Genomic DNA, 14,784 nt, shown 5'->3' on the forward strand with positions numbered 1-14,784 from the left:
TGAAATCTCGCAGTATACCATACCATTCTGCAGAACACTGCAAATACTGCGGTCGTGGTTCGATTCTAAAATAATTTCTTGAAATGGCAACAAAGCCTATCCACTGTTTGCACATTTCTTTCCGGAAGTGACGTACAATCTGATCATGAAGTCATGGATTTAAAGTGAATCTCTATAAAGATTAGACAAAAAAAAAAGACTGCACTTATTCACTAGGATCTAAAGATAAGTCTTCTTAAAGCAGCGTAACTGTCTGAAGAAAGCGTGTGTGTATGCGTGACAAACGATTCCTGCGATGTTATTTGATATCCGTTAAGATAATCCGCAGCTCTCTGTGGAATAGCGCCATCATAACGGTATAACGTTGCAGGGCAATCTTGCCGTAAAACGCATTTTTTTTTTGTCCTCCAATATTTTGAAAAGGTGCACTTTCGCATCTATATTGTGTTCCACTCTGTGCAATATAGACTTGAAATAAATCAGCTAATCACTCCACCAATAACCAAATATCGATCACACCAATAATGATCCGCTAACTCTTTCTCTGCCAGGGAAAGTGGGCAATGTGCATAATGCTATGGGGGTTATCTGCGCCGATATCGGCACACACAGGGAGTTAATCAGCCGATCAATCAAGCAAGCAATAATCTACCACGTCGCTCAAAAACAAAACGTATATAGCAAGAGAGCTCCCCCTACCTGGGATAGACCGAGGTGAACAGACGCCGTCTCAGAAATGTAGATGATCTTTCCATCCGGGGCAACAACGAAAATAAAGCCGTCCAGTGTCTGTCGACAAGTGAAATGATATTTATCGGTTGACGAATAATGTCTTTACATACAGATAACGCATCGCATTATGTCGAGTATAACATAAAACAAACAAGCAAACAAACAAAACAAACAAAATAAAACAGCAACAAGCAAACAAACAAACAATCAAACAAACACACAAAATCAAACGATTAAAAACAGCAACAAACAAGCACGCAAAAAGGAAAGCACACACAAAAAAGTCGCACTGCTGAGACGTGCGCATGACTTATAGATGGAGAAGGAAACTTCATTATAATTAAATAATTTTTTTTTCTATAATAATATTCTCTTTTCCCTTATAGAACCCTGTATATCATGCAACTATACCCCAGAGGTAGGTGTGTATTTATTTACGTTGAAACAACATTGTTCAGCACGTTTAAACCCAGTCTCAAGCGCGCTTGTGCCTGCAGTCCGTGTTAATAAAACAATCATACGTCTGTATCTTCTGACAATAATGCTGATGATTTTAGAAAAGAATCTGTTACATTCATTGGCCCGAATGCACGAAGGTGGTACAAATGAAACCATGGTTTAAACCATGGACAAAACCATGGAGCGCCAAGTGTCGCACGGAATATTTCATTACAAAATTGGTCTTTCCGTCGACAAAATGACCGTTTCGTTGACGAAATTATCATGTCGTGGACGAAATGTTCATTTAGTTACAAACTGTTGTCATTTCGTTACAAAATAATCATGTCATCGACGAAATGACTGAATTCGTAACGAAATATTCCATGCGACACTTGGCGCTCCATGGTTTTTGTCCATGGTTTAAACCATGGTTTCATTATTTTGTACCACCTTCGTGAATTCGGGTCATAGAGACTACATCTCGCCTTCTCACCTGTAAAAGATGCGCTCCGAGTTCTTTAGTCATAGCATCCAAAGCAGAGATATTCCTGCTACCCCACGAGTCACCGAGACCTGCAGAAAACAGACAAAAACGAGAAGAGGTATAGATTATACTGTATTCATTAAAACATTCTCCATGAGGCACGCAATATCATTCTTTCCTCTTTTGTTTTGGGAGGGAAGAGAAATATGAATTTGGGAAAGCTGCTCTAGAATCAGCCAGTAAGTCTATCATGTCATGTGAACTTTTATAAATTTGTAAATGAGTACCAGTATAATATATATTTGAGGCGTAAAGGTACAAGATGTGATATCGAATGGTAAATATATATAACATACTTTATTTCAATTGCAAATTAAAGTATGAATCGTAACAGACGGTGTAGATAACAAAAAATAGGGGAATCATGTAGTTGTAGGTATGACGCATCTCAGTTCAGTTCAGGTCAATTCAATTAGATTCTTCTTTATTTCCATCAATAAAAGGAAATGCATAATACAAGGTGATACATTTATCAATTTCAACAATTTGGGAGGACAAATCATTGAATATGATACAAGATTATGTAAGAGTGGTATTGTAGCGGGGGAAAAAAGCACATTTTGCCGTCGTAACAAAAACAAGTAAATATGGCAATGGAAAAGAGCGTCCGAATGAAAAGCAAAAAGGGTTTAAGTTATAACACGGTGTAAGCTATGACAAGGTGTAAACTATAACGGGTATATAACACTAATACCATGAACACGTTAGAGACGAAAGACGAGTGTACGTGCAATTTATCGTCTCTTGGACTCGTTTTGGAAAGCAGGGTTGATCGCGAGATTTAATTCTTCCATATTATTTAAAAAACATCTAAATGACAACGAACAGACTTTGTTCTCAGTATTACGTCAAAATTACGGGTAGCTTTTTCAATTCAATTCAATAATTCAGTATTTTATTTATTTCCATCAATGAAGAAAAAGAAAACATGATTCAGAGATGACAGCAATGTTTCAATTATTGTTCTCGTGTAGTGACGAAAAGGCGCTTATGCGCCAAAATGTCTCACGAATTAATCTTGAATTATGTTGCCTAGCTCTGTCTTTATGTTTCAAGCAAGTTTGTACTTATAGTTTTTGTCTGCTGAAGTACAGCACCTTCTCTTGAACCTTTACTTTCTGTAAGAAGATCAAATTACAACCGTTATTTTTTTTCTAACTCTGTCCTAAAACTACCAGGATAAACGCCATAACAATGACGAAAGATGCAATAAAGTTTCAGCAGTTGATGAGATATTGCTCAAAAATACTAATGCGAGGGAAAAATGAAAATGAAAGAATATAATGTATATAAATCTTGTCAGTCAAAATGGAAGAGCAAGAGCGGGCAAAAAAGAAGAGAAAAAAAGAAGAAAAATCGATTCGAATGCAAGAAACGGTCGTATTCCCCCCGGGCTTCGGAAGTTAAACAAGCTTGCGAACGAAAACGTTTACCCAGATTGGCCATTCATAAATTCTACTCTTTACCAACACTCGGGGATCGCATTACAATAAACCCGGGCACCTAACAACGCGATGTTAATGAAATCGCATCGGGAATGTGTCTCTCGCAATATCCGATCTAGCCGTTCTATTTCTTTCTTTCTATGTTATAAGAAAGGGGAGGGGAAAAAGAGAAGGAGCGAGGAATAGAGAAGGATCCATATTTGAATTTCATTCCGATCCACAATAAAACAAGAAAATGACAGCTAGTCCTTAAAATCCATTCATCACCATTATTTGAATAGATGAAGGTATAAAAGAAAAAAAATGACGAGAAAGTAAAACCAAGAGCAGAAGTCCCCCCCCCCCCCCCCCCCACCACCACCACCCCCTCCCCGTTTGAGGACATATAGCACAGGGGAAACAAACGACGCTGCTACGAAGTTTACCCGAGCCCATGCACCGCATTATTCGGACGGCTATTGATTTTATACTGGCCGGGAAGGCATCGGCGGAAGAACCGCGTACTCAGAGCCCCTTACAATCCAGACATCGGTAAACTGGAACTTCGTAAAGGGACGCAAACTATTCATTTCTGTGCAAATTTTGACGGGAAAGTAAAGGCATTGTTAGCGGGACCGGTGTGGGGTAAAGGAAAGAGAAGGACACGATACCCAAACACCGACTCATGATATATATAGTGCGCGGGTAATGAAATTCTCCACGCATTTTTGTTCAGGTTTTGAGTCTCCCTTTTTTCTGACGTGCGAACATTACGCTACCAATTTCGCGGGATCCAACACCGGGAATTCTTTATTGGGGGTATTTAACAATGCATGGGCAGTGAGCCTGTCGAAAGCAACGGAAGTTGTGTCTTTAAAACCAGAGGTACGCGATGGGAAAGACAAGTAAAGTTTGCCCGGTGATATTTGTCGGAACCTCACCCTTGGTTATTGATAGCATTTTCGTGCTTGCTTCTTTTTTTTTTTCCTTTTCACTCCGTGCTCTTTAATTTAGCAGAATTTCCAGAGATTTGACGGGTGCAAAGACGTTCCCTTAAAAAGAAGGGGGAAGGAGAATGAGGGGGGGGGGGTTGCTTGTGTGTTTCCTTTTGGAAGCAAATATTAGCTCAGAACAATACCGTGGACGTCAGGAAGCCACACTGCCACCGAAATTTTCTCAAACAAAATCTCCTCGCGGAGTCCCCGATATAAGCAATGAAGAGATTGAGGGCGAGCAATATCTCGTCTCTGTACGGTTTATGAATCGAGTCCGGCTGTGTGTGTTGATTCATCGCAAATGACTATATTTCCACCGTCAATGCATCCATTTTCCCCTCTCTCTCTCTCTTTCTCTCTCTTTTCCCGCCAAAAGTGGATCATAACTTATTAAACTTAATGAATGCAGACCATAGACACACACAATGGCTCCCTAGCCTCATACTTGGTGAGCAAACTTAAACAAACGGTATGCGACAGTGATATAAAAATCGAGATTGGCAAAGAGTCCGGGGAAAAGATAATAAGAAAAGGAAAGAAAGGGAGGGGGAAACACAGGACGAAATTTCTGTGGACATTGCGGACTTATATGATCAGAAGAATAAAATATATGACAGGCCGAGAATCGCTGTGATTTACCTTTATGAAAAGTCCCCTTTAGATTTTGCCATCACCATCAACCTTTTTACTTTTGCAAAAATGCATGTCTTTCCATGTCAAATTTGACATTTCGCACATTTATTTTTCTAATGACATATAATTCGTCAGTGCTGACAAGTATTGTCCTAATTCCTTGACAGAAACTACTTTCTGATGAAAATGTGTGAGCTATGGTCTGTTATTACGATGTTTTATTTTATTTTCTCATAGCGCAGAAACAAAATAACCTTTTCGTTTCATCGACTCCTTCATTACATCTTTGTCTGTCATTCTGTACGGTTCAATATTCTCCATCCGTTTTCATAACCATTTTGATGGCTGTACACACAATGAAGACACAGAGAGACAGACAAACAGACACAGACACACACACACACCACAACAGTATGATTCTATCTATATCAATCGATCAATCTATCTATCTATAAAGTATATATATATATATATGTTATATAGATAGGTAAATAGATAGATAGATAGATAGATAGATAGATAGATAGATAGATAGATAGATGGATTGATAGATTTTTAGATAGATAGATAGATAGATAGATAGACAGTTACAGGTAGATAGACAGGTAGGGAGAACGAAACAAGTAATGACTATATTAATTGACTTACATGTGCGTAGTGACTGTCAAAATCTCGAAAACTATAAGGTCGTTAAAAAAGTCTGTTCTCACACTCACATACATGCACCCACATACTAATACACTCACGCAATTAAATATTAGAACTACCAGTAGTGTATATAGCAGCTGCTTCATACTGCTCGCAATTTGATGACGACATGTTGCTTGTTGGTTGAAATTGCAGGTTCACTGTGATTAGAGCCCTTAACATGGGCGGCGCCACGTTTTCAAAAGTGAGGGGGCCTACTACAGACTTCTGGTGCCACTTCTGGGTTTCATTAGCTAACAAGCAAAAAACAAGAAAAAAACAAAACAATCCCCCCCCCCCCAAAAAAAAAGGGGGGGGGAGGGAGTCTTCTGTGTTCTGTTGGGTGCCACTTCCGGATTTCTTCAGCTGACAAGCAAAAAGGTCTCCAGCGCAAAAACAAAGGCCTTACCGCGCTCACAAAGCACTTCAAGGTTTCTATCTATTTTTTTTTTTTAGTGCCACTTACGCACTTCCGGGGGAAAAAAAAGTGGGGAGGGGGGCCCAAAGTGGTGACACCTTATGTATTCCTTTGTATGGTGCAAAAAAGGGGCGAGCCCCTCCCCCCCCCCCCCCCCCCCCCGGCCCCCGGTTCCGCCGGCCCTGCTTAAACATTTCGTTTCTCCAAATTATCCATTCTGAGCTGCCCTACCAACATGACCAAGTATTTTCTAACTTGAAATTTACACGTTGCACAGCGCCAGCTGTGGTGGCCTACGACTTCTTCAGTTTTAAAATCGATATTTTATGATACTCTAGAGCGTAAATGTCGCGTTCTATAAGAAGGGTATTAATTACGATATATTCATTCTGAACTGCTGCTTAATTTGTTAACGCAAATATCTAATGATATTCCACTTCATTTTCTTTAAAGATTTTCATTCCAAAGAGAATTGCGAGGACATCTGCGTGACGATTGTTCATATTAGGCGTTCCTCTGTGTGGGTGTATATATTTGGAGAGGAGATGGGTCCATTTTTTTCTTTATCAGGCATATGTCATCACATGACAATGGTCAGGTTGCATTATTACACCCAATCATCTCACGTACATTAACGAACGAAATACCCACACTATGCTTTTCAAAAGTGAGTCTTATAGAAAAAGAATAAATTCGTAGTTCAACTTGTCAGTGATCCTGTTCCTGTGTGTACATGATAAGCATCAAACCATGCATCATTTAAACACACACAAATGCTCGTAATGGAACAAGAAACAAGTTGAGAACATTTATCGTGGGTTACTCGTGGCTTCTAAGCTCGTTTACCCAGTGATAAACAAACACTGCGTGGTAAAAAGCCAACACTAAAGACGTACATTAACCATGGTGCGCATTGAGAGGTAGTCATCCTCCCACCTCCGTGGTCACACCTCGCCAAAAGGAGCGGTTGATGGCTGATCCCCCGGCCCCCTACAACCCTCTCGCCTTTCTCTCATCCACAAGTGACGTTTGAATAAAGTTTCAGAGGAGCGGAGAGGTCAAGTGGGACACTGATCGCAAAAAGACGCAAGAAGGAGTGAAAGAGATGAGGGAGGGAGAGAGGAAGGGGGGGGGGGGAGAAGTCTTTGCTTATATTTCCCTGTATAGAGATCCCAGATTGGCTGTTAACCATCTCCTCCATTCAATGCGCTTCTTTGCCGGTCAACAAGTCTCAGGGATTAAACTACACATTCGAGGGTCGCAGATACACGTGAACTAAACTTCGCATCAAAATACATCACTGTGAGCTTAGGGAGATGTTAGTCCTATTATAGTGTAACGAAGTGTCTGATGAGGACATAAAGACGAGGAAAGATTGCATCTACAGCCGAGAAGAGAAGAAAAATATTTGAATAAATTACTGGAGAAGCAGGTGATAATTGAGACGCTGGCGGCGTCCGAAAAGGTACCCATCAGAATAAATGCAATTTTTGCACATGGGTAACTGATAATCTATTACTATCATCCACACTCTGCATGTAGCTTGCCTTCAGCTCTTATAATCGCAGGCCAACAATCCACTTCTAGTAAAGAAGAGGACTTGACACACTAGAACGGGACTCAACAACTTTACAACCATTTTCCACCCAGTATTGCGAAATGAAATCCTGCCTCACGAAAGTGCTCATAAATGATTACTCTCGGTAAGGGCTCTTTTTGCCGTCTCCATTTGTATACTAGACATGTCCAAGCGAGCATAAAAATGTCACTGCTAGACACAGCTGGCACAAAGTAGTAGTAAAGTTCAACTGGGAAGCTGTGAGTCAAATCATTCGCTCTCATTGAGCTCTGATCAAAATAGATCAAAGATATACATCTTGTATGCTGTGTTAATTTCGTGTTTACAAGATGCTTGAATAAAGAAAAACAATGAAAACAACAAAAAGCAGGTACATTCCGTTCCCCAATCCGAGATAGCTTAGTGGATTCGTGCAGTTAGTAACACATCAAAACTGGATGACGAGGAATGAGGATAATTATGTTCGAAGAAATGAACCTACAGAAGATGCAATGAGAATATGCACAGCCATAATTATAACGTGTTTAGACATATCCTTTCAATAGTTGAAAAGCAGACGGATCTTATGAGTGAATAAGGCATTAATAGAGGGAAAAAAATCACCGCATCAAATGGGAGGGGAAAGCTGTATAAACGCAGATGGGGAAAAGTAAAAAGAGGCTTTCGCTTAAGGAGGATGGACAGATACCAGAGGCGCTACGAACTAGAGGGAAGGGAAATGGCAAGTACAGTGGAGATAACGGATTTCAACACCAACATTGACCCAGGCTTGGATAGGCATTTGTGAAGTGTCGTTAAGAAGGCATCACCAAAGGAACATGAAACATAATGGAGCGATGGGAAGATACAGATATTGTGAGGACTTCACAATTGTGAGCACATTTTGTACAATGATCTTTTCGTTTTCTCCAGTGGTTCGGCATTTTACTCGTTTCCAAAGCGACATAATGCATTGTAAGCTTCCCGATGTAACAATTATTTTATGGAATTCATTTTTCAAGCAATGGAAGAAGTCTAGACTCTGTAGAATCATGAGAATGTTCCGTCAAAAAAAATCTTTATACGAAAGCATACAATAATTTCATTCTTTGCAATGCATGCATTAATAAACCTTTTCCTCTTAATATCCCCAATTACCAGGCTTTAATAAACACTTTGTTGCTATCAGGTAGATCTGCTGACAAACACCGTTTACAACGATTACGTGAACATGCCTGTAAGTACAAATGACCTTTTTTTCTGCGCATGCGCAAGGTGGAGTTTCGAACTGGTTTATCAGACTTTGATTTATCCTGCTACTGAAGAATATAATATATTGATGGTGTGTCCGGCATGGTTTTTGAAAATTGAACTTCTACATCTACGGCCTTGTTCCTGTTCTCCAGCAAGTATTGCTGTGCCGATCACGTAATCCCTCGATATAAGAGTCCGCCATCTCGTCAAGGTGTCGTCGCCAATTCTCCGCATCCATGACATCATCTGTTGGTAGCTACCACTTTCGCCACTTTCACCCAGCCCTAACCCACCCCCTCCCCTCCAGACAACACGAGAGATAATTCCTCCTGTTTGTCGACTTTCTTTTCGTTTCTCGAGTGACTTTATTCAGTGTTTCAAGGAAGCACAATTTTAACACAGAAATATCTGATGTATAAATGTAGGTGGGTTTTAGTATTCTTGTGCTCTGCATTTTATGCTTCTCCTCAAACTCTATTTGCACGTTTTAAGTTCACTCATATTAGCTATTTTACGGTACATACTAAAAACCTCGTTTTCTTCGCACTTCTTCTTCATTAATTCGCAGGAACAGATCGCATCCTGTCTCATCAATGGCTTTTTATTTGATGCCCACATCCCTTTGAACTGCTTAGCCCATGAATGATGTCAATCGCCTCTACTACTACTACCGCAGGAAACATTGAAATCGTTAAACCATCGAGAATGTCTTCAGTGCGAAGGCACTTCACACCGGCATAAAACTGTCTGCATTTTGAAGAAGCGGTTAGTCCTTCATAGCTCATTGTATTGTGTACATGTATGTGCGTGCCTTTGTCTGTTGAACTGGTTGATGTACTCTGATACGTCGGAATTTCAACCACAGTTTACTTGAATTATAAATATACATATCTTCATAATACACAACGCAATGATATAAAGAATGAGTTATTGATATGACAGAGATTATGCGTTTTTCATCTCTGCTATTCTTTCTCATATATCCATCTCTCGATTTCCCCAGCGTTTTCCAGGGGTGTTCTTTATTACCCTTTGTTTATAATCTGCAATACTCCCAAAGTAGATCATAAGCATTCTCGCTGTCTTCTTCATCATCTTCTTATCTCAATTCTATATCTTGGCGTCTTTTACCGGAGGTGTTTTCTGACCGTTCCACCAAAAAAGGAACAAATTCCTCGGAATATACCGAAATACGATCCGAAGCCATATTCTCGGCACATCCACAAGAGATCGAATGTTAGCGCAAATACACTCCAGAGACGGGCGAGAGGGGTAAAAAAGAAGTTGGGGAGCCGAGTCCCAAAGGAGATGTTTTTATACCTATTTCGGGGGGACAAAACCTCCAAGTGTGTGCCAACGTCAGGTGTGTTAACAGACCCCGAGAATCGTCGCTAAAATTTTGGCGTGTTTTCCGAGAGTACAGGTGTACTGGGGTGAATAAAAAAGAAATCCTTTTCTTTCTTTCTTTTCTCTGGAAGCATTTTCACTCTTTCTCGGATTCGTCTTTGATGATACTCTGTCAGCCCTCCACATTTTCACTCAAGCGTGACGTGTTGAGTGGCAAGACGGTGGATTGAAGAGCACTAGTAGTGATCCCACCCCACCCCACCCCCTCCCAGCACTCACATAAAGGCATAGCGATTGACAAAATAGAGAGAATGAATACAGAAATTATACAAAATGGGAAGAGAGTTAGGAAAAAAAAATAAGCGAAGTGTGCCGCTCTAGAGCTATGAAACTTTTTTCTTCAGAATAACCAGAAGTGGAAATAATAAACCCGATAAAGTGCATTTACGACGCTCGCGATTTGCCAAACACTTGAGCTAGAAATTTGGTCAACTTTCCAGGAGGCCCATATAATCGGACGAACATCCACAAAAGTGTCTCCGGTGAATAGTAAGTACGTTCATAGGGAACGGGACATTAAAAAGGCCAATCGATGTGACTGAGAGGACGCTAACGTTGGGACGATTTTCACTGATGATACAATAAATGGAACAACAGAACTCGCTCATCTGTATATATATAGGTTGTTAAGTGACTAGGCCCTAATATGCTCCCATTGTGCTGAATGCTGACTGAAGGAATTCCCTTCAAAATGTCCATTTTCGCTCTGGTTCTTTGACGGGTTCGCATAAAATCAAATCAGTCAGGAGAACTCATCAGATCAACAAGAAATGTGTTTCATTTTCAAATTCATGTCGATGTCTTTAAAGACTGAGTAAGAGCTTCCTTGGACTGTTGGAATAGTAACAATATACTGCTTTTACTTTGCAGTAAAGAATGAAGGCTCAAATGGACACATCATGGAATGGCAAACAAGGATGCTATAGGTACCTTATTGTCTGTTCATAAGTGATTATGAATACAGAAATTCGCCCTCCACTGGCAGAACAAAAAACAAAAAATGTATGGTACATATGATTATGATACTAAAACTGACCAAAAAATGTACAAAATGTTCGTAATTGCATAAGTTGATTGGTATAAAAACAAAAATATGTCTACATAATTATAAAACATCCACATACACACTTGAAAAACATACAAACAAACAAGCAAACAAGCAGTTAAAAAATGAATTTCTCATGCATCCATGCGTTTGTATTATAATTATTACCTCCTATAAATGCATATACCTTCCCAGGGAAAGGAAACGGATCACAGAGAGGTGTTAGAGTACACGCGTAGGACCTTCAGATAAATTTATGATATAACTTACAAAAACAAAAACGCGGAGGAACTATTGGTATCATTGTTATTAGTAATAAGGATTAAAAGCTTTCCCTGAATATTTTGGCTGAAAATTCGTCCCATGCATGCATCCAATGTCCACGTGAAAGGTTAGAAATTTCACCTATAGCAGATCACGTAAATCTCTTGAGTTTGAAACGATAATCATGCTCGATTGTTGATAACTCCCCCCCCCCCCGCAAAAAATAACAAATAAATATTAATAAAATTAGAAACAATCTCTAAAGACGTCCAAAAGCTCAATCTGACTTTAGAAAGAGTGATTGCGATTCCACATATCCTACATGCACACAGTACTGTGATTGCTATTCGATTGCTTATTCAGCGCAGAGGCTTTATCGCCATTTGACACACAGACACACACACACACAGACACACACGCTTTTGTTTTATGACATTCTTTATTCAAATTTCATTCGATATCAGATCGATATTAACAAAGAAATTAATGTAGGAAATTATGAACAAAAGTAAGCAGCTGTATTCTTCTCTTTTGTGCTGCTAAATAATATTTTCTTCAACATACAGTACAATATATTTTGTTGTTTTTTTCTTGCAAATCGTATGCCATGTATAAGAAAAATGACATAAAATTCTGCATGACTCTCAGAACACACACACACACACACTCACACACAAACACTCACACATGCACACACAGACACACAAGTGAAGGAAATGTAGTTACGTCCTTGTGTTCATACACCTCTTTGCTCGATTCAACGCATCTCACAAAACATAACACTGTAACACGTTAGTGGGCGAGCTGCAGAGATTTAGCTATATGCATTTTAACTTGCAGAATACATGTGGCTTGTTTGCCAAGTAAATGGAGTGCAACATGGAATTTGAGCCCGGACAATTAGTTTTAGGTATAAGAGCATTGAGTGAGAGTGCGAGAGGGGGGGGGGGGAGAAAAGGGAAGAGAAGAGAAGAAAAGAGAAGAGAAGGGAAGAGAGAGAGAGGGGTTGGAAAGAAGGAGTGAGGAGTTGGAGGTGCATGCTCGCCAGTGAGTATGTCAACGAAATGTCAAGGGAAAACGAAGAGAAACAGAAAGAGATGGGGAATGGAAAGAGAGAGGGAGATAGACATACATAGAGAGAAAGAGAGAGAGAGGGAGAGAGTGTGGGAGTAATATAAGGAAAATGACAGAAAAAAAAGGAGGAAAGACGAGAGAAGGAAAGCCGTGAATGTTTGAACAACGAATCGCGTGGATGTGCTAGGCCGGCGCTGCGGCGTGCCACCCTTGCCCAGGTGCGTACACAAAGCAACGGGTTCCATGGTATATAGGGGGCTGTGCTCTGGGTTAAACCTCCTCACCGCTGCTATATAGAGCGATCACCATCCATGTATAGTAAAACTGAGATGTTCGAACGTGAAAGAAGTTATGACTTATATGAAGGAATAACGGGAATATTCTCTATTGCACCTCCAGTTGAGCTCTGGCATCGCTTTTGTGAAGCATCCCGTAAGGTTTCCACCTTGAGACTGCGTTTTCCCTAAAACATGAGCGTATTGTAATGTACATCAAAAATGTCATCACATCTCACGCAATTTCAATCTCAAAGCAACACAACTTCCCATTACCACATTAAATAGTGAATGTATACATATGTATGATATATATTCTTCAATATATCTCACCGCCAATGTGAATACGAAACTATACATGACAAATGATGAACTTAACTTGAACGAATGATAGAGTAAGGAATATCATATCATCTTCTCATCGAAGATTGTTGGCAATAACATAATCATTTCATAATTGAAAATTCAATATAACGACTGTGCTTATTTGACATCCTTATCGAAATAAAAATGACTATGGGAGGACACCAAGAAACGAACCAATAGGAACAAAACCTTCTCATCTAAACGTTATTGCTATACTCCGCGATTTACCAACAACGAACATGATTCGTGTTCAAGAATAATTATTTTTCATGAATAATTTTAGAGCAAGACTGCGGACTTCCTCTTCTGTAAATTATTAAAAGTGTGACAAAACGGGTTATATGAAATGAAATGGAATGAATGACGAGGCATTGAAATATTAAATGAAGCTGAAGAGAGAGAGAGAGAGAGAGATAGATAGAGAGGGAGGGGAGAGAGAGAGAGAGAAAGATAAGAAGGACAGAATAGAGGGAGACAGGAAAGGGGGGGGGGGGTCATAGGTCATGCAATCGGTAAAATACCGGAACTTCATCATCGCCATTTTGGAATTCTCCTTATTATTTTTCTTAAATGCCCAGTATGAGGGCAAAATGATGTGGTCACAAAGAGTGTATTTAGTAGTCGTTTGTTTGGTTTGGTTCCCGGCTCGTCAAATATTTCATGGTATTTTCGTCACCCTCGGGAACTTTGAGAGCTTTCCGCGAAAATATACCTCATTAAACTCTCCTTAAAAAAAGGCAAAAACTTGAACACACACACACACACACACACACACACACACACACTCACACACACACACACACTAATAACGTCCAACGCATTGTCATTTTAGTGTCAACCGCTGCTACTCAACCCTAAACACTAACTTAAAGTGACAGTTCGTGGTTTGAATACGCACCAAAGTGACAGCTTTGTACCCTTGGGCATGAAGGTTGACATAACACGCCAGCTCGTTTCCCTTTAAATCAAACCAAAGAGTAGATATTTCGTTGTTATTTGACTTCGCTTTCTGCTCGTATCAAGGCGTCATTTCCTTTATCTCTCCTTATACTTCTCCTCTTTTCTTCCCATAATGCATGACATGTGCAGAATCACACACATCTACCGCAACAACGACACAAGGCACACTATCTGAACGAATATTCAGATATTCAATATTGAAGCGGGAAAATTTCAACCCCCCCCCCCAAAAAAAAAGTACATTTCGCTTTAATTAATGTGTGGTGGAATTATCATTCGTTGCACTCATTGAAAGAATGGCTATAAACAAAATGACCACATCAAAGCCGGAAATCCCTGCAGGTCAAAGATCAAGGCTTATAATGATAAAGACGAAATATCCCTTCTTCATCTCACAATAAGTATGTCAGCTGGTAAACAAACACGTCATCACGTGAATAATACAGTTACAGTGACAGTTAATAGTTAGTAGTAGCGGAAAAACATAAATCTGCAAGTCATCACTTTATCATGGACTTTCCTTTTCCTTTCCCTGAAATTTCAGTGACGAATCTTTAAGTAGTTCCCCCTCTACCTCAAGAGGGAAGCGGCCCTTGATGGTGATAGAACGAGATAGATACCTCCTCTGGAGTTCCGGAAGGTGGTGTTCAATGTCCACAGTGTCATTGGTCGACGAGAAAGCCATGGGTTCCCCCCGTCCCCAGCAG

At 39.9% G+C, this 14,784-nt stretch overlaps 1 protein-coding gene across 1 annotated transcript in view; it reads right to left on the reverse strand.

Moving 5' to 3' along the window:
* Positions 1-699: 699 nt before the first annotated feature.
* Positions 700-14,784, reverse strand: part of LOC139725306 (single-minded homolog 2-like) — a gene marked incomplete at its 3' end in the record, with an annotated part of 73,204 nt that continues 59,119 nt past the window's right edge. Inside the window, exons 2-3 of the mRNA XM_071636395.1 lie at positions 1,667-1,746; positions 700-789 (exon numbers count right to left, since the gene is read on the reverse strand). Coding sequence (XP_071492496.1) covers positions 700-789; positions 1,667-1,746 — 170 coding nt within the window. The remainder of the gene's footprint in view (positions 790-1,666; positions 1,747-14,784) is intronic.

This window comes from Diadema antillarum, unplaced genomic scaffold, assembly GCF_040938485.1.
Source record: "Diadema antillarum isolate AM-2024a unplaced genomic scaffold, OU_Dant_1.0 seq00000032_RagTag, whole genome shotgun sequence".
NCBI lineage: Eukaryota > Metazoa > Echinodermata > Echinoidea > Diadematoida > Diadematidae > Diadema > Diadema antillarum.